This window comes from Benincasa hispida, chromosome 5 (genome assembly GCF_027475165.1).
Source record: "Benincasa hispida cultivar pf3 chromosome 5, pf3_genome.v1.1, whole genome shotgun sequence".
Lineage (NCBI taxonomy): Eukaryota > Viridiplantae > Streptophyta > Magnoliopsida > Cucurbitales > Cucurbitaceae > Benincasa > Benincasa hispida.
Genome location: NC_143482.1, coordinates 42,364,720 through 42,388,119, shown reverse-complemented (window position 1 = coordinate 42,388,119; position 23,400 = coordinate 42,364,720). Strand labels below are relative to the sequence as shown.

Sequence of the window (23,400 nt, the reverse complement as noted above, 5' to 3'; positions counted from 1 at the left end):
ACTTGAGAAAAAAATGATTTTCAAAAAGTTCATTTTCATTTAAACATTTTTGACAAAAAAATGGTTGAAAATACTATTCAAAAACAATTTTGAATGATTGTCAAACACTCAATTTTTTTAAAAAAATGACTTATTTTTTAAATTAAGCACTTGAACGTACATTTCAAATACACCCTAAAACATCAATGGTCTTTTTGGCCCAAAAGGTTTCTATCTCGTGGTGGCTTCTCGTATAGAGATGTTATCTATATTAAAGTCACCTATATCTTCTTGTAATCTCGAGTTGACCTACAACATAAACACTATAAAATGGAAAACAGAGACCTTTGAATTGAAATCCTAACTATTCCAAACAGGGCTTGGCTAAGTGAGACGATTTGGTTCGATCCTCGACCAAATAAAACGTCATTGTGTGTGCCAATGGAGAGGGGGAGAGGGATTTTCAACACAATGGTCCAAGTAACAGATAGAATCATACACAACGGGAAAAATGTTTACATCACAATCCACATAGTCAAATTGAAGTTATAGCAACAATCAAAACCAATCTCTGTTTCCCCCCCTTTTTTCCTCCCGACAAGAGAATCACAGCCCTCATCAAATACAAATCTAAACCAATGTACATAAAAGGTATGTGCCACCAAGGTATAAACAAAGAACGGAACAGGGAAGTTGGATATATCAGCAAAAGCTCAGATGGACAACTGACATATTGCCAAGTAGAAATATGCCTTCTTACAATTAGACGTTGGAAGAGCTTAGTTTTTCGACTTTGAATGCTTTACGAGCCAATCAATAACCGTGTCGATATTGGTTGAGTTCTTGCAGGAAATCATAAAGCAACAGACTTCTCTATCAGTTATAGACTTGAGTCCCCTGCAAGGTGAAGAGCCAGCCATCTATAAAAATCACAGGAACTGCCTACAAAACTTCTTATAAACACATAATTTTAGACATTTTACTTTATACGTGTTCATTCGTCTACGTTAATAATAGATGGCACTTTTGAACTTTGGTAGCTAGCAAGCATGAAGGTTGATATTGAGGTCGGGATCATGCAACACCATTGCAGAACAATTCATTATTATTAGCTCAAGGTTTAATAGATTCAACTTACATTCGTTCTGTGAGGTCCTGCTTAGACAGAGCTCCTTGTTTGTCAATCTTGTTACCCAATACCAGCAATGGGATTCCATTAAGTGAAGGCTTACTCAACAAGTCATGAAGCTCACTTCTCGAGACAGACAAGTTCTCGTAATCAGCAGCATCCACAACATAACTGCAAGACAAGAAGTTAGTAGCAATGAGAGTCTTAAACAAAATAGAGTGAGCAACAAATCGAGAAATTGATTGATTTATTTATTTTTGAAGGGCACCTTCAACCAACATTTTTAGCATTGGACATCGAAATTTTCAGGCACTTTGCTAAAGTTATAGGAGTTGAGGAAACAAAATTCCATACATGGTTGGAAAGGGCAGAAGAAAGTTCGGTGGATTAGGACAAGGCAATATTTAGGGTCAAAATATGGATATAATATGCAGAAACTTTAACTAGCTAGAGTCAGGCAAGAAAGTTTTAAGCAGAAACCTAGCAAAGCAAAGAAATCTTCCCTGTGAACAAAAGAACAATCATCACAGAACCAAGACTGCAGGTACTTTAGCTACAGTAAAGGAAGACTGCAAAGTATATTAGCAATTGTCACGTATAAAGTATGCAAGTATAGGTTACATACACAATTGCAGAAACTGCACGACAATATCTTTCCCACATACTACGGAACCTTGGTTGGCCTCCAAGATCCCAAAGCTTTATTGTTACATTTCCTTTTGTCACCTTCTTCATGTTGAATCCTACCTGCAGAAGAAAGTATACTTTGAGGAGAACTGTAGAAATAAGCTATGGTATAAAACAAGGTAACAGAAACAAACCAAAATTGGTCCCAATACAGAAAAACTGGTACAATTGAATATAAGAGGTAAAAACGCACCGTTGGGATCATGTCTTCACTGTATCCACCCGTCTGCAAATCACATCCAGGAAGAAAAAATATAAGCAGTAGCCAATATAAGCAAGCAAATAACCAATAATAAGTATTTAATATATGGTTAGGACCTTAGGTACAATTACTTACTGCAATAACATTCACAAGTGATGTTTTTCCAGCATTCTGAAGTCCAATCAGAGATAATTCCATCTCTTGCTTGAAAAAGAGGCTGCAATAGAAAAATGATAAAATGTATCTTAACCCATAGAGGTGTGCATCACATGAAGAAAAGCAAACATAAATCATCTCTTGGTTCATTTCGATCTGTGGGTCTTGTGCTAATTTATTAGCAGAAAGATCAGATTAAAGCTTACCACCCTTTTCCTTAACATCTCATCTAATCAAATTAAATTGTTTGTCATAATCAACAGAAGTATAAATAATCACCACAATTCAATTTTTCTTTCTCATTAAAGAAAAATTACCTTCTAAATTTCTAATCAACATAAATAAAAATACCATCATTGGCCAGTTCTTTCATTGTTCTGAATTGAAGCCGCCAAAAAATAACTACAATTTCTTTGAGGTCATAATCACAACTAAGGCCCCAAAAACCCCTTAATGTTATAACAATTAGAATATAAATATAACGTCATTACCACTAGATGGAACAACTTAAATCTTGACTACACAAAACCTATTGTAAATAGGAACACCACCAACCTAATTTTCTCATTCAAAATCACAGCATAAGTTATTTATTGAATATTAAACTTTAAAGTCTAAAAGTAAAACCAGTAACGAATTAACAAAGTAAATTGCCACCATCTGTCTAATTAATCAAACCGTCAGTTTCGGAATATAGTCGGCGATAATTAACATCTATCATCTAATTTAACCAAAATAAGTTGCGCTCCGGACCCCGCACCCGCCCCCGCCCTTTAATAATCTTAAATTCCATACAGCGGAGACGTTTCATTAAAAACCAGGGGAGAAAATTTCCATTTCCATCATCTAATTATCAGAAGAAAAAAAATCTCCAAAAAAAAAAAATAATAAAGCTCCTCTCCTACATTAGCTAATCCGAATCAAACGAATATTATCAATTGTATAATTTTCAGATAGAATGATTAACGGATGTCAGATGAACAGACCAACAGATGATTCAACAAAAACATACAACGGTCAATCAAAAGAAGAATCTAGAAGAAAGAAAGAGGCCATACCTTCGAAGCCAATTGAGGAAAGCTTCCCACAAACCCATCGCCGACCAAAATGCTCAATAGATACACAAAAAAAACTTCTTCTTCTGCTGCTGCTTCTTCTTCTTCTTTTTCTTCTCCTTTGTTCTAGGGTTTCGATCAACTTGAGAAAATCAATGTGGGAAAGCTTCGCCTTTCTTCCGCTTCTTCGCTGTAGATCAGAAAGGCAATTTGGCCATCTCTTTTTCAAGCTCAAAGAGAGAGAATAGAGAGAGCGAAAAAGGGAAGAAAGATGATTGATGAATTTCGAATTATAATGGGGGAATGGTCTGTTTTGGAATGGTCACGCGCCTATTACAGAGAGTGGTGAGCGTTAGCCATTTGTATTGGTTTTGTAAATACGTTGCGAGGTATCATTGGTGCGTGATTACACGCGCTTATGTTGAGAATGGATAGTTTTCCCTTTGAGGTTGGTCGAAAAACGACGCAGTTTTAAAAGCTTAAAAATGACAAAAGACAGATGGATGGTGCTGAATGGTATGAGGTTAAAACTTTTTAATGGAAATGTGAGGTTGTGGTGTGGGGTTTCATATTTCTATGTGATCTTGTTTGGAAAATGGAGGGAGGGATTTTGAATGGTGTCAATTAATTTATGGGCTATATTATTTATTTGAATTTACCAAAAAATTTTATAGATGGTATTGTTTTTCGAAAAATACTTGAGTCGATGGAGCTATCTTGCATCTTTTCACGAGGTTGTTTGATATGAATTTTTTTTTTTTTTTTTTTTTTTTGGTTTCGAGTGGCCTAGGGTTTCTTTTCCATAAACTCATTGAGGTTTTTCTTCCAGAGGCATTTTTTCTTGAATTGTATGTGTTTTTTGTTTATATTCCGTGAAACTTTTTAGTTTTTTTTTGTGTGTCTTGACTACGAATTATAAGGTCCAACTCTCTTTTTAGAAATCTCATATCTCTGTCAAAAAAAGAAAAAAAAAATGGAGCCAAGTTACATTCATCTTCATGCATCCCTTTAATTACAAAGGGAAAAAATGTTTAAAATAAAAATTTATTACGTAACAACTTATGATTTGACACTTTGGTGGACTGCACAAAGATTGGTGTAGCTCGAGAGTGTTGAAATATTTTTTTGTTTTTATTTATTTATTGTAGCTATTTGGGATTGATACTCTATAGCTATCTTTAGCCAAGTCAACTTCTCTAATACCTCACATGATTGGTATTTTGTCAATGAAGAATCCATGTACTAATTATTCTCACATGATTGTAATTTACAAATGAAGGATGGTGTTGTTTAGAGAAGGAACACATCTTATTCAGCCATGGTTGAGAAGAGTCATCTTAACAACATTAAAAAGCAATCTTCCATCAAAACTTACTTCTTGACCGGTTTTTAGCGATAAATGTTATTAATTCTAGTTTCATATTAAAAAATATTTTTTTTTTTTTAAAAAAAAAACTAAACTATTGATAGTTCGATCTTCACTCCTTCAACGATTGAATTATAAAAATCATTTGATGATCATTTCATTTTTAATTTTCACTTGTTTGAAAACCGTGAATTCTTACCAACTCTTTTACAAATACTTTTCATTTTTAATCATTTAATTTCATAGCAACATTTTTAAAAATAAAAATAAAAATTTACTTTGTGGTTTTCAAAGTTTAAATTTGAAAACGTCTAAAAAAAAAAGTGGATAACAACAACAAAGAAATCAAACAAGTGTGTTTACAACCTTAGTTTTTAAAAACCATCAACTCATATCTCATTTGATGACCATTATATTTTGAAAATTAAGTTTATAAACACAACTTCGACTTATAATTTTCTTATTTTATAACCTATTTATGTTTCAACAACCAAGCCAAATTTCGAGGAAAAAAATAAAATAAAAAAGGAAAGTATTAGAAAACTCGATTTGTATTTTAAATTTGACTTAAAATTCAAATGTATTTTTTTGGAGGGTGAAAAACTTACCAACAAATTAAGCATAATTTTCAAAACCAAAAATAAAAAAATATTTAACCAGCCTTGATTTTTATCATTTTATTATGATTATCATTTTTTTGTCATTGTATTCAAGTTCAATTTAATTGGTTTTAGCATCGGTTTGGATTGATTTTCTAAATACTTAAAAATGTATTTTTTAAGAAAATTGTTTATAAACACTCAAAAAATGAATCCAAACGAGACTTCATTAGTCAGATTCAACGAGTTATGAATTAATTTGGATTTTGAAAAAGTAAAATCCAACCTTGATTTTCAATTTTCATCAAACCAATAGATTCATTACATCAACTATTATCAAAATCAGGAGGAAAAAAAATCAAGCCAACTTGCTTGCACCTTTATTAATATTGTATGCTATAAAATAACAATGTGAAGCTAACTCAACTTGAAACTTTGTTACAAGCCAAGAGCTGTTCATACCTAAAAATACCCAAAGCTGCAAAATTACACCCTAATTTTATTCACCGTATTCAATCTACCAAACTGTTGTGAGAGTAATTAGCCTAAAGAACAGAACATGAAGAATAATTAAACATACCCAAATGGATCAGAAATCAACTTGAACCAGTAAAGGTGATTGTTGTTCTGATTCACCTTCTGATGCAGCAAAAACACTAAACTTCTGAGCATTGAGGGAGGATTCGGTGACAGACGGGTGAGAGATTTGCATTTCATATTCTCCATGGAAAAGTGAGGCTTCAAAGAAGCCATTGCCATCTGTTGTTCCAGTGATTGAGCCTTTGATCCCCCACTCTTGTAACAATTTGTCTACCACATCACCAGTTGGCAAGTTGTGAAAGTTGTTGTCTGTCAAACACATTCGATAACATCCCCCTGGTGACCATGCTGACCAAATCACAATTCCATTAACTTTTGGATGAGAAAATCCCTCTCTTAGAACTTGCTCCAAGTTATATGCCTGTTTTGATCCACATAAAAACCCAGACTATCATATCATATTGTTAAATCACCGATTGATCTAAAAGTTTAAGCTAATGGTTGAAGGAAAATTTAATGTTATATCATCTAACACTCCCCCTTATTTGCAAGCTTGAAATATGTAGAAGACCCAACGAGTGGAAATCAATATTAATTGGGGAGGAAATAATATTGCAGGAATTTGAACACACAACCTTCTGGACTACCTGCTCTAATATATGACTCAAAAGCTTAAGCTAATGGATGATAACAAATTTAATATTATATCGTCTAACACATATTATATCATCTCAAAATTCCTAGCTCAATTGATTTTGATACATTCACAAACAATTGGGTTGCCCCAGGCCATTATCACCATCTTCATCTTTTTGTTTCTGTTAACATCTTATATATTGAGCTTTGACAAATTGAAATAGTTTGCAATAGAAAGGAGGAAGCTTCAGTTGTACAAGCTAATCAGTATGAATGGCTTAGATTTGTATTGCTAAACTACCTCTACTCTAACCATTAAATCCAAGAGTTGAATGATACTTAGACTTGGTTTAATTTGGCCATTTGAGATTGCTGAGGCTTTTAAAATAATTGTTAGTTAATAAACCTTTAGAAAAATCAACGGTAATATGAAGCAAGTCTGAAAAAATAGGATCCAATAAGAATGTTTAGGGGGTGTTTGGCCCAATGAGTTGGGAGAATGGAAGTTCGGAGCATGGAATCGTGAATTCCACCCCTTGTCTGGCTTAGAAGTTTGTGGGTTCCACAACTAAAAAATGTCAATTTTATATCTTATGAACTTCTTACATTATGAGCCCCATAAATTCACAACTCACCATAGACTTTCTAACTTCACTCTGCCCCAAACATCGCCTTAGTTAGAAAGAGACACCATATTCTTTGGCATGTCATGTCAACTTCAAAAGCTACAGTCAACTAGATTTTACAAAACAACTTTATTGAAAAAGTGATTTCAAACACTAACACTAAAAACAGTTAAGATTCCCCTAATCACTTTTAATGCATTTAAAATCAACCCCTTAAACAGAGTAGAAGTTCCGATAAGTTAATATAGTTCACTTGTTGGACTTCTAAGACCACTACATTATATCAACCCTCACCCAAAAGTAAAGCTAATAGATTTGAGTATGTTTAATCTTGTATATGAATTCTCAACAGTCCCACTCACTTACTAATTCCACTAAATTGCACTATTACTTGACCAAAGCACAAGCCAATGCATTGCAATACATTTCATTTTTGTAAGACAAGCTAATGGTTCTAGATGTGATTTGTTACGTATCTACAATGATTTTGATCCAAAATTCAGATAAATTCAACAGCAAGTTGGGCAGAAGAAACATTAATTTGTTTAAGATAGATTTCAAGAACTGTACCTGATTCGGCGAGTTAGAAACATCGACTTCGGTGAGCCAAATCGGCACTCCAGCAGAACCGAGCGTATCAATGGCGGATCTCATATAAGGAATATTAGGATTAGGACCAAAATGCGATTCCAGTCCAATCGCAAATCTACCGCCACTATTACCAGGAAATCGTCTAATAGCATCCAGTTTCTGAAGATACCTAGCCGGAGAAGAAGCCGCATCGCCGCTATACTCAATAGTATTGAACTCATTCAGAAACAACGGAATCGATTGATCGGCTTTCATCGCCCAATTATAAAACAAACCGGAAGCACCCAACCCTAATTTGCTCTCAAAGAAATTAAAATGGAGATTCTCATTCGCCACATCCCAGGCAATCACTTGCCCTCGGTACTTAGACATGACCGAACCAAGTCTCCGTCGGGCGGCAATGTAGAGATCTCTGAATGAGAGCGATTTCAGCCAATCTTGTTGGTACTGTTGGTCGTCCCAGAAGATATTGTGGCCGCGGACGGCGATGTTGTGGCGGTTGGTGAACTGAATCATGGCGTCGGAAACGGAGTAATCGACATGGCCCTGCGTTTGCTCGGTGCTGTACCATTTCATTTCGTTCTCCAAAGTGGTGGTGGTGAAGCGGGAGAGGAACCAGTTTTGGTAAGGGGAATTGTTGAGAATGTTGCGGTTGATGGCGCAGCCGACGGGAAAACCTGACCGCCATAGTTGCAGAGTGATGGTTGCATTGGGTAGGGGATTGCCTTCTCTGTTGATTGCTTGGATTTTCACCCTCCTCTTGCGATACTGCCGAACCACATTTTCATGACATATATATTTAACATGGAATAATCTAAATTTTTAAAATGTAGTTTTTTAGTCTTTTTAGTTTTTTCTTTAAATATAAATAAAATACGTTCAAAATGTCCCTGGGTCTGGAGTAATCTTTTTTGTATTATTTTAAATTAGAAAAAGCATTTTAAAAAATTATCCCTTCTCTCCACTAAAATTTGTGATTAAAAATATATATTTTTTAAAAATTTAGAGTGTGTTTGGTGCGTGATAAAATTAGAAAATTGAGTTAAGTTGAGTTAGTAATTATTATCTGGAAAGTTAAATTATTTGGGGAGTTAAATTGTTGTTTATAGAGTTGTGCAATTTTTCTGTTTGTTTTTTATTTCATTCTTTTATTTTTTTAGTTTTATGTTTTGCTATCGTTGTTTAATTTTCAAATATACACGTATTTTCTCAAATCATTTATGACATAAACTGGATAATCTCAATTTTTTTTTCAATTTGTAGATCATAATAGATTATTTTTCACATATTTTTTAAAAAAAACTGTAATAATTATAATTCTCTTCAATCGGTAAAACATACCAACAAAATATATTTCATATTGTTGCTCAATTAATTGGTATATTGTATATTGTATGTATATACATTAAATATATGTATATATATTGAAGGTAATTATCCCAATTACTAATTGGTATATTGTATGTATATATATTGAATCTTACTAACTTAACTTTATTATTTCACATATCATACAGTTTAATTTTATATAATATAGATAGTATATTTGAAATTAAAATTGTACATAGGATAATTACCTTTCATTTGATTATGATGGTGAGAATGTGATGTAGTACAGTAACATTTTTCATAAGATCACAAAAATAATATGAACCGACCGAACATGTGGCAGTTTCAAAAAAGAAAAAATCACAAAATATATGTTCTTTTCGATACTTATAATATCCATGTCATAGTACAAATATAAAAATTACATTTTATGACGTATGCAAAAGTTATAATTCTTTTCGACATGACAATCCATTTAAAGAAATGAAAATAGAATACAAAGGTTTGACGAAAAAAAAAAAAACAGATATGGATCCAAATGGCAAATATGAGGGAAGAGGGAAAGAAATGAAAATATATTGATTTTTAGGATTAGTTTTGAGTGGATAAAAAATGGGTGTTTTGAATGGGTAAAAAAGGGTTTTTAATAATCGTTTTCTTTATGGGCTTAACAAACATGGATAATAAATACTCACCTTAACTCAACAACTCATACCCATTTATCAAACATCTCCTTAAAAAAAAATGTAACTATTCTAAAAAAAAAGAATTTAAGATACTGAAGATGTATGTTTGAAAATTTAGGAACCTACATTTTTATTCTTCAAAATTTAAGAACTATTTGAGTAATTGTTCCTATCATATTTGAATTGTTAAATTAATTCAAAACAATTTAGGTCTTTTCTCAAAAATAGAAAAATGAACCAAAATATTTATAAATATAGCAAAATACCACGGTCTATCTTGCTTTGTTTAAAAATATTTTCAATAAATTGACATTTAAAACAGTTTTCAAAATTTTAGAGATATAATTAAAAAGAAAAAAACAAATCAAAGGTAAATAAAGACCATCCAAAAAAAATTATAAATTTTTTGTCGTTATGGTTCTTAATGAAAAAATATTTACACTCATTTTTGTACAACCATACTTCAAGCTTAAGAGTGTTCATGGTTTAGATTGGGTTGAAAGACTTTTTAGACCTAATCCAATTGTTCGAGTTTAAATTTTTTCAACCCAAATAACTCTTGTTAAAAAATGAACCCAATCCAACCATGAAATATTTGGGTTGTGTTAGGTTGGGTTAATCAGGTCATTTATTTAAAATTTTGTTCAAAAAATAAGCAAAATGTAAATATGTAAAAAACTAATTGAATTATTTTCATATATTGAATTAAGATTAACTACTCAACTTCAATTTATATAGTGCAAATTTTATTTTTAAAGTGCAAAGAAATTAGTTTTAAGAGTTGTTAAAGAATAAATTATTAAAAAAATATTATAATTAAATAAAATTAAAATCAATATATGTATAAATAATCGTGTTATAAGTAACAAAAAAAAAATATTTTAAAATGAATAATAAGTTTGAGTTGATTCATGTTGGTTTGGGTTATATTAGGTGAATCCATGAATCAACCCAACATATAAAATTTTTATTTATTTGAACCCAACCCAAATGAGTTGATAACCCAAATCAAACTGTACGGATTGGGTTAGGTTGATTGGTTTTTTCAGGTCATCGGATTTTTTGAACACTCCTATTTCAAGCACAATTTGTGTTTTTTTTTTAATACACAACAAGAATATCAACTAATTTATTTTTAATATATATTTTCTAATAAAACTACATTTAGAATTAAATATATATTGTGAAATTAATGGATGTTACCTTCTCAATGGCTTGGTCCTGATGAGCTTTCCATTGTTGTTGAGTGAATGGTTGCAATGAGACACTATCCACCCAAATTTCCACCTTAGTATTGTTGCTCTACCCAAATTTAAATCAATATTAAGATCCATCAATTAAGAGTCTTAAATCTAATATTAATTACTATAACATTTTCTTTAAGCTACCTTCTTATTTTTAAATTTTGGTTTCAATCTCATTTTTTTTTATAGACAACCTAGTTCTTTCCAGCTCAATTTCTTATTTAGCATACACTGAATTTTCTTTAATTAAATCTCTACCATCACAAAGCATTAAAAAACGATTGACTTATGAAATTTTAAAAATTTTAAATTTTATTAGACTCAAATCTATTAGACATCAACTCCTTATCCATAAAGCATTAGTGACAATGAAAGAAGAAAGGTGTTAAAAAAAACAAACAAACAAACTTATTATATATTTTTTAAAATTAACAAAATAGATACAAACTTAAGCGTTTAAAAATTAAACGTATAATCTAACCTAAAAACTACATAAATGGATAAAATAAATAAATAGACAAAACAAAGATTAAAATATCATTTTCATACATATACTTTAAAGTTTTTTCAATTTTAATGAATGTTTTTTTTTCCAAATGTTTAAATCCATTCAATGTATTTTTAATATATCTTAAATTTGATTCTTCCTATTGGTTTATCGCTGATTTTTTTTTAAAAAAAAATAAATGGAAAAAGAAAAAACGTTTTGTTATTTATTACCTTAAAGATAGAGACTAAAATAAAATTGACAAAAAAGAAAATTGTTTTTACCTGAAAGTAGAGCTCAACTGGACCGGGTTCGGTGACGGTGAGGCCGCCCTTAAGGAAGGACCAACAGTTTGATTGGGCCATTGTAGCTCCCACGTGTTCATAACCTCCTCTTCTTTTTATAACCGCTCCCACGTCAGCTTTTCCCTTGTTCACTTGTACCCAAGCTGCAAGTTACGTAAATTCTCTATTAAGTTACTTACCACCGTTACTTTTAGATAAAAATCGTTAAAATTTTATTTAAAAAATATCTCTAAACTTTTAAATTTTTTAAAAATATCCCTAAACTTAAAATAAAATTAAAAATACCCTCACATTAATATATGAATAGAAGCAGTTAATATCTCATTACAAAAATAAGTCAATTTTTTTTTTGAAAAAAAGTTTTAAAATTCTCCTACTGGTGATTAATTTGTCTAAAGTTTTATTGAGTTAAAAAAGAACCACTTTTAAAACAAATTATATAGATATCTTTTCTTGTTGTATATAGATAATCTCATTTCTCTCTCTCTCTCTCTCTCTCTCTTTTTTCTTTTTTTTTTTCTTTTTTTTTTTTTTTTTTTAATTCTTACACCAATTTTTTCTGCAACTAAAATAAAAACCAAAATTTTAAGTTATAACATAAAATCCCACAAATCTCACAAAATTTCAAAATCTCCCCTTAAAGTATAAACGATAAGCAATCAATTAAAAAAATGTATTTGACTATTAACATACAACTACTAACAAACAATTTTGTTAAAACGTTTAAGTCATAAATCTTGTGGTGCTTTCATTATTCTCTTTCTTCTTATTATAGTCCATGTACCGTAACTAAAGTGTGTTTATTTATTTATTTTTTAAAATAAAAAATGTTAAACAATTAACGAATAAAAAAAAAGAAATAAGAGAGTATTGAAGAAAAGAGAGGAGGAAAAATAATGAAAAATAGAGAAGTAAGATGGTATTAACGGTTTTTGTTCATATAACATTAAGGGTATTTTTGAATTTTTGTTTTAAGTTTATAGGTATTTTTGAAACTTTTGAAAGTTCATGAATATTTTTTTACATAAAACATTAACGGTTTCCATCCAAAACTAATGGTAAGGATATTTCTGAACAAATTTTATATGTTTAAAAGTATTTTTGAAACATTTGAAAATTCAAGGATATATTTGACACAAATTACAAAGATTTAGGGGTATTTTGTATAATTTAGTCTTTTATTTTGTACGAACATCAGACTTTGAAGTTATTAGTACTAATTGAAACTATACCCATATTCGCTATTAAATCACAAATTTAATCTCTCCATTTCAATATTTTTTTTACTTAGCTCCCATTATTTAGGTTTAGTTTTTATCACAAGGGTTTAATTTGAAAGACCAAATGAAACTTTTTCTAAATTACGAAGATTAGATGTGTAAATTTACCTAATATAATCTCAACAAATCATTTAGCCAATGAAAAGTCCTATAATTAATGGAATAATTTGAAATCAAGGCTAAAACAAAAGGACTAAATTATAAAATTTTATAAAATTATACCAAAATTAAAAATACCAAATTTAAAAATCATATAATTAATGGAGGAAAAAAAAAAGGAGAGAGAGAAGAGTACCTGAAAAGGTATAGATGATGTTTGGATGCAAGTGAAGTACTTGAGAGAAGGCATCATAAGAATGGTTTCTTGTATGAGCCACTATGAATTTATTGCCATTTGATTCTTCTCTATGCTCAATTTTTGCACTACCAAATGGAAACCACCCTTTCAACCCTTCATTCAATTCTGGGTTTTCAATTATCCCTCCCTTGTATTGAGCATTTTCTGGCTTTCCCAAACACTGTTTTAAAAAAAAATGTTTCACTACAAGAAATTATACCACAAAAAATCGTCGATAAAAATAAAGTAATGTCTGTCGTTTTGAACATTCGTTATAAATTGGGTTCTATCTTCTTAGATTTTACTGACGAGATTCGACGGTACTGTTCAAAACTCGACATTTAGAAATAAGAACACGTCGTGAAGTTACTTTATAATAATTAAGAAATTATAATTAATATTCATAGTTACCTCGGTATTAACTGAGTAATCATATGGCATTGCACTAATCTCTAACCCTGAAAAAAAAAAAAAAAAAAAAGGTATTTTTATTATTTTTTGTTGCATTTTGGTCGTCTAATATCAATTATTTCAATACTCGTCTCAACTCATTTATATAGTTTAATTTCATACTCCAATAGAATATACATATTTGAAGCCTCATTATTTGTATGTCAAACAATTTAATAACAACTGTGAGAATAATGTCATATATAGTTTTTTAAATTTAAAAAAATAGAAATAAAAATGTTATTTTTAATATTTGAACTTTTAAAAGTTTATAAGCTAAAAATAAAATTGAAATACATATATCCATAGGACCATCAATCCATTTATTGTAATAGGTTTAACTATTATTATCCTCTGTTGCTGTATTTTATTATTTTTTGTGATAAAAATGTAAGTAAGATGGAATATTTTTGTTTTCTAAGTTCGAAGTTTAAGAAACTTCATTATTAAAATATGCTCAAATTAGCAATAAGATGATGCGATTTCTCATTCGAAGTATATTTTCATAATCATATATTTAAAGTATTATTTTTCAATAAAAATTTTTCTTTAAAAGATTAAGCATATCAATATAAACATAATAAAATTCAAACAATAGATATAGTCACAAACATAATATACCATCATTTACTGTAGTGAAAATTTAAATTTCTTCAATCTTATGGTGGAAATTATTGGTATAATTAACCCTAAAACTATATAATAAACTAGAAATAATACAATATGGTATATAAACAATACTCGAATGGACAAATTAGGCTCAAAATCACATACAATACACAAATATTAATTTTTAATGGAAATTAAAAATTGATTAGCAGAGTTTTAATTTAATAATAAAATAATACAATGGTAATAAAATAAAAATAAAAATAAGAAAATAAGAAAAAGCATAAAGGGACAAACCTGAAGCAACAAGAATAGCACAGACAACGAGAGCCACGTTTGTTATCACCGCCATCCCTATTTTCTTTCTTCTTCTTCTTCTTCTTTTTTTTTTTTTCTTCCTTCCTTTCAACAGATCAGAGAAAAATAAAAATTAAAGAGGAAGAAGAAGAAGAAGAGGAAATTGAATAATTAAGGAAATGTATTTGAAGAGATAAATATTGAATAATTAAAGGATTGTTTATATATAAGGTAAAGAAAGATAAAGAAAAATAAAAAGAAAGGAATGAATATTTGCATGGGGGACAGATAGATAGATATACATATATATATAATGGGGAAAAGTAGGCAGTTATGGGAAAACGTATGAGAATTTTCCATGTTTGAAAAAATGAGGTTTTTAAATGTCTGCATTTGGAGTATTTATAACTGGAAATAAATAGCTATTTTTGGTCAAACTTTCTATTTTTCTCTTCATTCTCCATTTATCTAATGGAGTAGAAATAAACTGTCGTGTAACTTTAAAACGTGGTAGTGTCTTTTTTTTTTTTTTTAATGGATATTTTGTTGTTATAAATACGAGAATTATGCTAGCATTGTTTGGTAACTATTTGGTATTTTTTTAATGTTTTTTAAATTAAATTTTTATAAATAGAAAAAATGTCAAATCATTTACAGAAATAGGGAAAAAAAATTGATAGATTTCTATTAACCCCAATCAATGGTAAACTTTATTAGAGAGTTCTATCAGTTTCTATTACTGATAGACAATAATAGACTTCTATCAGTGACAGACTTGAATTAGTTTCTATCACTGATAGATTTCTATCCGTTTCCATCTGTGTAAATATTTACTTTTAATTTTCTATTTTTGAAAATTCCTCTTATAATATTCGTCTCTAAATTTCTTGTTCCTGTTTGGTTATTTATTTTTCACCAATGTTTTCACCAAGCCAAGTTTTAAAACCCAAAAAAATATTTTTAATAACCTGTCTTTTATTTTTGAATTTTGGTTAAGAATTAGGCTATTTTGCTTAAGAAATAAAAAAAAATACTATAAGAAATTTAGAGAAAATAAGTTAAATTTTCAAAAACTCAAAATTTAAAAACTAAATAGTTACTAAACAAGGTCATATATGTCCATAACCTCAGTACGTTACACATTCATCCATTCAACTCTCCATTAATTTCCATAACTTTTTTGTCATTTCTTTATATTAGGTTTTTGTAAACTAATATTCTCAAAATTTTATAAATAGAGATCATAGATATTAGGGGTGTACATCAAACAAACCAAAACCGATCTAATCGATCAAATTAAGATCAGTCGGTCGGGGCAAGGAATCGGTTGGTTGGTTTTCAGTTTTCCTGGAAAAAAAAAAAAAATTTGAAAATCAACTGACCGACCAACGTATATATATTTGTTTTTTTTTTTAAAAAAAAAAAAGTATAAAAGCAAGCCCATTACCACCAACCTAAGTCCAAGCCTACCATTTCATTATTGATTTATTATTATTTTTTATGTTACCTAATTTTCAAACCCATTACATGATTTATTTAATTTTTTCATAAAAAATGATTGATTTAAAATTAAAAAAGTTGCTAATTTTATTAACCTAACAATAACACATCATCGATTCATCCTTCATTTTTATTTACATTGGCTCCTCTTAAAAAAAAAAAGAAAAAAAACAAACCAACCGACGAACCCGACAGATGGTCAGACGATTTCACACTCATTTTTTGATCGATTTTCGGTGTCGATTTTCTCCCAAACCTGACATCGATCGATCGATGTACACCCCTAGTAGATATCATTTTGTAAACACTGTCCCAATAGATAAATAACACTTTCTCTTTTCAGTTTATTCTCTCCATTTTCTCCCCTCCATTTTTGTTACCATGGTATTCATCTTGGTATTATTTTATTTCCATTATATAAAATTTGTTATTTTATTCTTTCCTTTGTCCATACATACCACGATCTAATTCTAGTTCAACAGATGGGAGATTTAAATATTTGACATTAAGTCAGTGACACACGTCTTAATTAATTGAGCAAATATTGGGTGTAGCTGAGTGACCAAAACAATCTTTTTTTTTTTTTAGAGAATTATAGACTAAAATATATATTTTACAATTTTAAAGAGCAACGTATTTCTTAGTTCAAAAACTAATATAAAATAATCTTAGTACTTGTATTTTTTTACAATGGTGATATTGAATCTCAATATCATTTAGTTTTTTATTGCTCATTTAGCTTGGTTATTTGTTGGGATGTTTGAAGTGGGATGGATGACTCTAATTAGATATTAAGCGAGACACATATTTTTACTATATTTCTAATTTTAGTGTAAGCAAGTCGTAAGCATCAAAAGGTCTGGAAAGTAGCTTAAGTTATAATTTGTTTTATTGACTTGTGTTTTGGGGGTTTATCAGTATTCTTTATTTTTATTTTATAACTCTTATATTTTATTTGACTTTACCTCGTGAAAACTCTCCTGCTTGCAATTCAATCTAAAATATACCCTTTAAAATTGATAAATTAGAATTGTTATAGGTAGATTCTTGAATAAAGGGTAAAATGGTCAAATGAGAGCAAGAGAAGATTGAAGGAATAGGTCCAACCGAAGTCGAGCCTCTTATGTTAGCCTAATGGTCAAAGACCCAACATAACTAGGCCTTAAAGAATGAAACTTAGTGCGCCTAGCCAGGATATTGGGTCGGTCGGCCTCAGCCTCAGCCTCAACCAAGAATGAGGCTAAGGCCGAGGCTTAGAGTTTGATGAACATGACATGCTAAATGCATACCCCTAGCCCATTTGGTTTGAAAGATAACCTAGCTCATCAATGATTAGAAAACTCATACCCTAATCCTAGTTGGACTAAGATAAACCCTAGATCAAAACCCTATAAATACATCACTATAACTCCATATGAAGTAACTTAACACTTCTGACTTCTTCTCTATTATATAATTCTCTTACTGACTTAGGCATCGAAGTCCTTTTTCTTTATTTTGCAGGTCCTATCTGTTGGGGTTGATGCCCTAAATCGGGTCCTATAGTTTGCAATTGTAATGTACAAAATTTTTATTTATTTAATAAAATATGAGGTATTTTATTTGACATTTAGTAGCATTAACCCAAAAAAACCAATAAACTAACATCCAAGGTTATCTTCTATAACTTAAACATGTATGTAAAGACATACAGGTGGATCATATTTAAGTGATAACCTAAATGGTATATAGTAGATGGATAAGGCTGGGTACCTTATCTTGGTGAAACTACGAATACGACTCGCTTTGTAGATGTTATAATTATTGTGAAGTTCTACAAATGATCTGATCCTGATTATTCATGTAGAGACATGTGAGCGGAGGTGTTCTATATAAAAGGGTTTGTATAAGACCAGACTACGAAATGAATAATCTCATTATATAATGTCGTTAATAATAGAGACTTACATTTCATCAGGATGACCATAGGTGACATGACCTGAATTTTGAGTGACTTGTGAACTCCTGTCTATGAAGGCGGTCCTTTGATTTGCATGGGTGAGAATGGCTAAATCATCGACTCAATAAGCCTACCATTTTGGGGATTTGTCTGATTGGAGAACTGATAACATAGCTACACAAGATGAAATTCACTTATTCCCTAATGTCAGGGTAAGTGGATAAACTGCTCCCTTAAGAGCTGATTCTTAGGCTTGAATAATATAGTGTCACACTCTCTTGGTCCGAGGGGGGCTTAGTCATAGTTAGACTATGACTTATTTTTTATTAGAGGGATCAGTGGTACTTAAGAAGTTAAATGTAACTATAAGGGCAAAACAATAATTTTGGCCCAACTATACTTATGAGCAATTTGTGAAGGGTCATCGCGCTGTTAACTGGTTATATCCAATGGATACAAAATATATCTACAGTGTGAAGAGTGCAGTTGTCGGTCTTTAGTGGAGTGTCCGACAATTAATGGATGTTGAGTAATTTAATTAAAAAAGTTTAATCAATTATTTAAGTGCCACTAGAGCTTCAATCAACATGTCCATAAGGTCCCTTCTGTAGCTCAACTAGGATTATTGAGAATTAATTTTGGATTAATTTAAATTGTTCAAATTAATTGAGGGAATTAATTATATAGGATAGAATTAAGTTAAATTAATTATACGTGATGTAATTAATATAATGTATTTGATACATTATAATGTAAAGTTTTTGTTTTAGAGGAATTAAATATTTGAATATGATTTAAATACTAATTGAAAGGACTCTTATACAGGAGTACCTATGAGCGGAAGCGGATCTTTCCAATTTCATTGTGACAGGATTTTCACACATACATTCTAACATACAGAAATGCATTGAAAACACTAATTACTGGCATGCTTTAAAAGATAAATACAAAAGACCGAGAGACTTACCAGTTGAAGACTTTCTTCACAAGAACTCGGTCTCACCGTGAATGAACCCCTCTCGCTCCTACTCATACAACAAGCAATCGCCTAGCACCACCACGATCGTCTACATGATCAGCAGCGTACGAACAACAAACAACCGGAGACGACACCACCATTCGAAGTCCTCAGTATTCTCGAAGTGAGAATCCAAAGGGTGTACTTTGATGGAATTGGTATACGGGAGGAGGAAAAGTGATAATGTACTACGAACAAGTAAGTGGAAGATAGGGAAGACTATCGTATAGTCGGGTGCTTAATCGTTTAGGTCGGGGTACACGATCGTGCAGTAATTGCTAAGCGATCGTCTATTAAAAGGTAAGCGATCGTTTAGATACGCTCAGGCGCTAAACGATCGTTTAGCAAAGGTAAACGATCGTTTAGATAATCGTGGGTGATCGTTTAAGAAACGCGGGTGTGTGATTGTTTAGTAAGCGGGCACTATCGATAGGCTCTCAACACTAAGCGATACAATACTTTCACACTGTGAGAGATTTAGCGTGTCTTTTGCAAAATGTAAACAATTTTTATTTTATTTTTCAGTTACTAGAACTAAATTCAACTTCCCACTTTCGACAAATTCGGAGAAAACTTCGACCAATTATCTCATAACCGCCCAATTAATAAAATAATGAATATAATCATATTATATTCTTAACTTATAGTTTGATATCATATATCAACTATAGTGTTTTCTCCTTTACTTGATATAAATCATATTTATATCTAATTTCCTCCAAAATAATGTATCTCATACATTTAGTCAATCATATCATATATAATTAACCAGTCCAATTATATCATATATAATCAAACTCCATCTTGTCAATTTGAACATTTCAAACTGACCCAAAAACTTATTCTCAACTTGTATCCAAGCTACCAAAGGGACCTTAAAGACCTATGGCTCGAAGCTCCAACGGTTTGTGAATAGCTGACTAAACTATTTAGCCACGAGATCCACCATCCGTTAATTGCCATGCATTCCACTAAAGACCAATAGCTGAACTCTTCTAACTACAGATATATTTCTGTGTCCATCGGATATAACCAATCATGAGTACGATAACCCTTCACGAATGCCCGTAAGTACAGTTGGGCCAATTTACCGTTTTGCCCCTGTATTACATCTCACTTCTTAAGTACCATTAATCCCTCTAATGAACAAGAAAACATAGTCCAACTATGTGTGAACACCTCTCGAGTCATGAGAAGGTGTGTGGCGCCACATCGTTCAAGCCCTGGAATCAGCCCTTAAGGGAGCTATCTATCTACTTGCCCTTACTTCTTGGAAGAAGTGAATTCCATCTTGTGTAGCTGAGTTCCCAGCTCCCAAATCAGACGAATCCCCAAAGTGGTAGGTTTGAGTCAACGACCTGGCCACTCGCACCCATGCAAATCAAAGGACCACCCTCAATGGCAGGAGTTCCCAACTCAATCAGGATTGAGGTCATGTTACCTATGTTCATCCTAGTGAAGTGAAGTCTCTGTCATGAACGGTGTTATATAACAAGACATTAACACTTCGTGGTCAAATCTTATACAAATTCTTTCTATAGGACGCCCCCACTTACATGTCCCTTACACGAATGATCAGGATCAGACTATCTGTGACAAATCACAACACTTGTAATTATTCCATAAAGCGGGCTGCATCCATAGTGTTACCAGGATAAGGTTTCCCTCCTATATCCATATACTACAAACCATTTTGGTTATCACTTAATTCATGATCCACTTGACATATATGCTTAAGTTACATAAAGATAATAAGGGATTTTAAGTTTATTGGCTTGTGGTAAAGCAAATAAAACATTTAGATGAGCAAAATCAAGAAGTGAAGTAAATATCATATATTATACATCACAAGCGTTCGTACAAACTATTTAAAAACTACAAGACACGAGACTTTAGGGCATCAACCCCAACACTAATTAGATGGACTGATTCATATAATTAAATTTAATATAAATTTGATTTATATATATACTATGATCTATTGAGAGAATTCAAACTATAGGTTATATTGTATTTGATACAATATAAAAACTATAGGTTATGTGTTATATTTGATATAACATATAGTTTAATATATAATATATGATAAGTTGGTTATTATATATATATATATATATATTAAAATTTTTATTTATTAAATGATTTGAATTTAATAAATAATTTAATTAAGGAGTGAGTTATATTTTCTCTCATTAAATCGTGTAGAGTGTGGAATAGTTACATGTTGTTTTTTTCTTCTTCCTGACTTCAAATGCAAAAAGCTTTCTAGGTTATTCTCTGAAGTTCTCCTAGTAAGAACACAAAGTTCTTCTTCTCAAATTCCCTTCCTATCCCAAAATCATAGCAAAGCCCATACTTCTTGCTAATTCTCTACCCCAAAGGAGAATATAGAATGTTCAACTTGTGGTGGTGTCTCATTCTTCAGTTCTTAGTTTGAGAGTTCGCGACAGTTCGTGATTGGCTCTTCAAGAAGGAATTCGTGAAGTTTTTGGCTTCAAGGGTAAGTGCGACTAATCTTAATTTCCTTCACTATTTATTTATAAAGCATATTATGAAATCTCTGTGATATGCCTAATTTAATTAATTCACTATATTTTAATTCTTTATAAATTGAAATTGGGACCGATCCCGCTTCCGCTATGAATCTCACAGTCCTTCACTATCTTTCCAAAAATTACAAATTTACCGTTGATGCCACGTGGAGGTCATATGCGTTTTTCCTTGACCAAAAGTTGACATCAACAGTTGGCGTCATCTATGGGGACAAGAGTATTCTACTAATATAAGATTGAGAATATTTGCAAAATTAAGGAAATAAAGATTATGAGGGCTTAGTTTCCACAATCATGTTAAAGAATAATTTTCGAAAGCGGAAGCCATGGGTGGATTAGATCCCCATGACCAAAATCAAAGGAAGCCAACGTGTTGAAGAGTCGAACGAGGCTACCAATGTCGAGGCTAAGGTCGAGGCTAGGACTACTAATGCCAAGGCCTAGACTACCAATAGCAAAACTGAGGAGACCAAGTTGAAACGAAAATACAACTCGAGTTCAAGATGACTTAGGCCAAGGCCAGGTCAAGGCAAAGGTTACCAATATCGAGGCTGAGAGTTTTACCAGTTTCTATCACTAAAAGATACTGATTGATTTCTATCAACCTCTACCCGTTATATACTTCTATTAGTTTCTATCAGCGTCTATCAGTGATAGACTTGAATTAGTTTCTATCACTGATAGTATCATTGATAGACTTCTATTCGTTTCTATTTGTGTAAATATTTCCTTTTAATTTTCTATTTTTGAAATTTCCTCTTATAAATATTCGTTACATCTCTAAATTTCTTATTCCTGTTCAGTTATTTATTTTTTTACCAATGTTTTCACCAAGCCAAGTTTTAAAAACCAAAAAAATATTTTTAATAACTTGTGTTTTATTTTTTACTTTTGACTAAGAATTAGGCTATTTGGCTTAAGAAATTAAAAAAATATATATTGTAAAAAATTTAGATAAAATAAGCTTAATTTCCAAAAACTCAAAATTTAAAAACTAAATAGTTACTAAACGAGGACATATATATCCATAACCTCAGTAGGTTACACATTCATCCATTCAACTCTCCATTAATCTCCATAACTTTTTGCCATTTCTTTATATTAAGTTTTTGTAAACTACTATTCTCAAAATCTTATAAATAGAGATCGTAAATATCATTTTGTAAACACTGTCCCAATAGATAAACAATACTTTCTCTTTTTAGTTTATTCTCTCTATTTTCTCCTCTCCATTTTTGTTACCATGTTATTCACCTTGGTATTATTTTATTCCCATTATATAAAATTTTTGTCATTTTATTCTTTCATTTTCCATACATACCATGATCTAATTCTAGTTCAACGGATGGGGGGAGATTTAAATATTTGACATTAAGTCGTTGACACACATCTTTATTAATTGAGCAAATATTAGGTGTAGCTGAGTGACCAAAACAATTTATTTTTTTTCGAGAAGTATAGACTAAAATATATATTTTAAAATTTTCAAGAGCAACGTATTTATTAGTTCAAAAACTAATATAAAATAATCTTAGTACTTGTACATTTTTACAATGGTGATATTTAGTGTAAGCAAGTCGTATGCATCAAAAGGTCTAGAGAGTAGCTTAAGTTATAATTTGTTTTCATGATTTGTGTTTTGGGGGTTATCAGTATTCTTTGTTCTTATTTAATAACTCTTATATTTTGTTTGTGTCTTTACCTCGTGAAATCTCTCCTGCTTGCAATTCAATATAAATATACCCTTTAAAATTGATAGATTAGAATTGTTATAGGCGGATTCTTGAATCAAAGGTAAAAT

The 23,400-nt window shown here is 30.9% G+C and overlaps 2 protein-coding genes across 2 annotated transcripts; both read right to left on the bottom strand.

Moving 5' to 3' along the window:
• Positions 1–451: 451 nt before the first annotated feature.
• Positions 452–3,481, bottom strand: LOC120078484 (ADP-ribosylation factor-like protein 8a). The gene is made up of 6 exons (XM_039032751.2): positions 3,212–3,481; positions 2,133–2,214; positions 1,989–2,021; positions 1,734–1,855; positions 1,118–1,279; positions 452–876 (listed from the first exon to the last, which is right to left on the bottom strand). The coding sequence occupies exons 1-6, from the start codon at positions 3,247–3,249 to the stop codon at positions 759–761; spliced, it is 555 nt and encodes a 184-aa protein (XP_038888679.1). The 5' UTR covers positions 3,250–3,481; the 3' UTR covers positions 452–758.
• Positions 3,482–5,522: 2,041 nt separating this feature from the next.
• On the bottom strand, positions 5,523–14,824 carry LOC120077321 (endo-1,4-beta-xylanase 5-like). Its single transcript, XM_039031203.2, has 7 exons — positions 14,591–14,824; positions 13,646–13,692; positions 13,193–13,415; positions 11,597–11,760; positions 10,785–10,883; positions 7,546–8,334; positions 5,523–6,134 (listed from the first exon to the last, which is right to left on the bottom strand). The coding sequence occupies exons 1-7, from the start codon at positions 14,643–14,645 to the stop codon at positions 5,763–5,765; spliced, it is 1,749 nt and encodes a 582-aa protein (XP_038887131.1). The 5' UTR covers positions 14,646–14,824; the 3' UTR covers positions 5,523–5,762.
• Between the last annotated feature and the right edge of the window lie 8,576 nt (positions 14,825–23,400).

Coding starts and splice junctions, on each gene's coding strand:
- LOC120078484 (XM_039032751.2), bottom strand. CDS start 3,249: ATGGGTTTGTGGGAAGCTTTCCTCAATTGGCTTCGAAG. Junction 1,856..1,988: donor GTGAAGACATGATCCCAACG/GTGCGTTTTTAC, acceptor TTTCTTCTGCAG/GTAGGATTCAACATGAAGAA. Junction 1,280..1,733: donor CGTGCAGTTTCTGCAATTGT/GTATGTAACCTA, acceptor CTTGTCTTGCAG/TTATGTTGTGGATGCTGCTG.
- LOC120077321 (XM_039031203.2), bottom strand. CDS start 14,645: ATGGCGGTGATAACAAACGTGGCTCTCGTTGTCTGTGCTATTCTTGTT. Junction 8,335..10,784: donor AGGACCAAGCCATTGAGAAG/GTAACATCCATT, acceptor GTGGTTCGGCAG/TATCGCAAGAGGAGGGTGAA. Junction 6,135..7,545: donor TTTCTAACTCGCCGAATCAG/GTACAGTTCTTG, acceptor GGATCAAAACAG/GCATATAACTTGGAGCAAGT.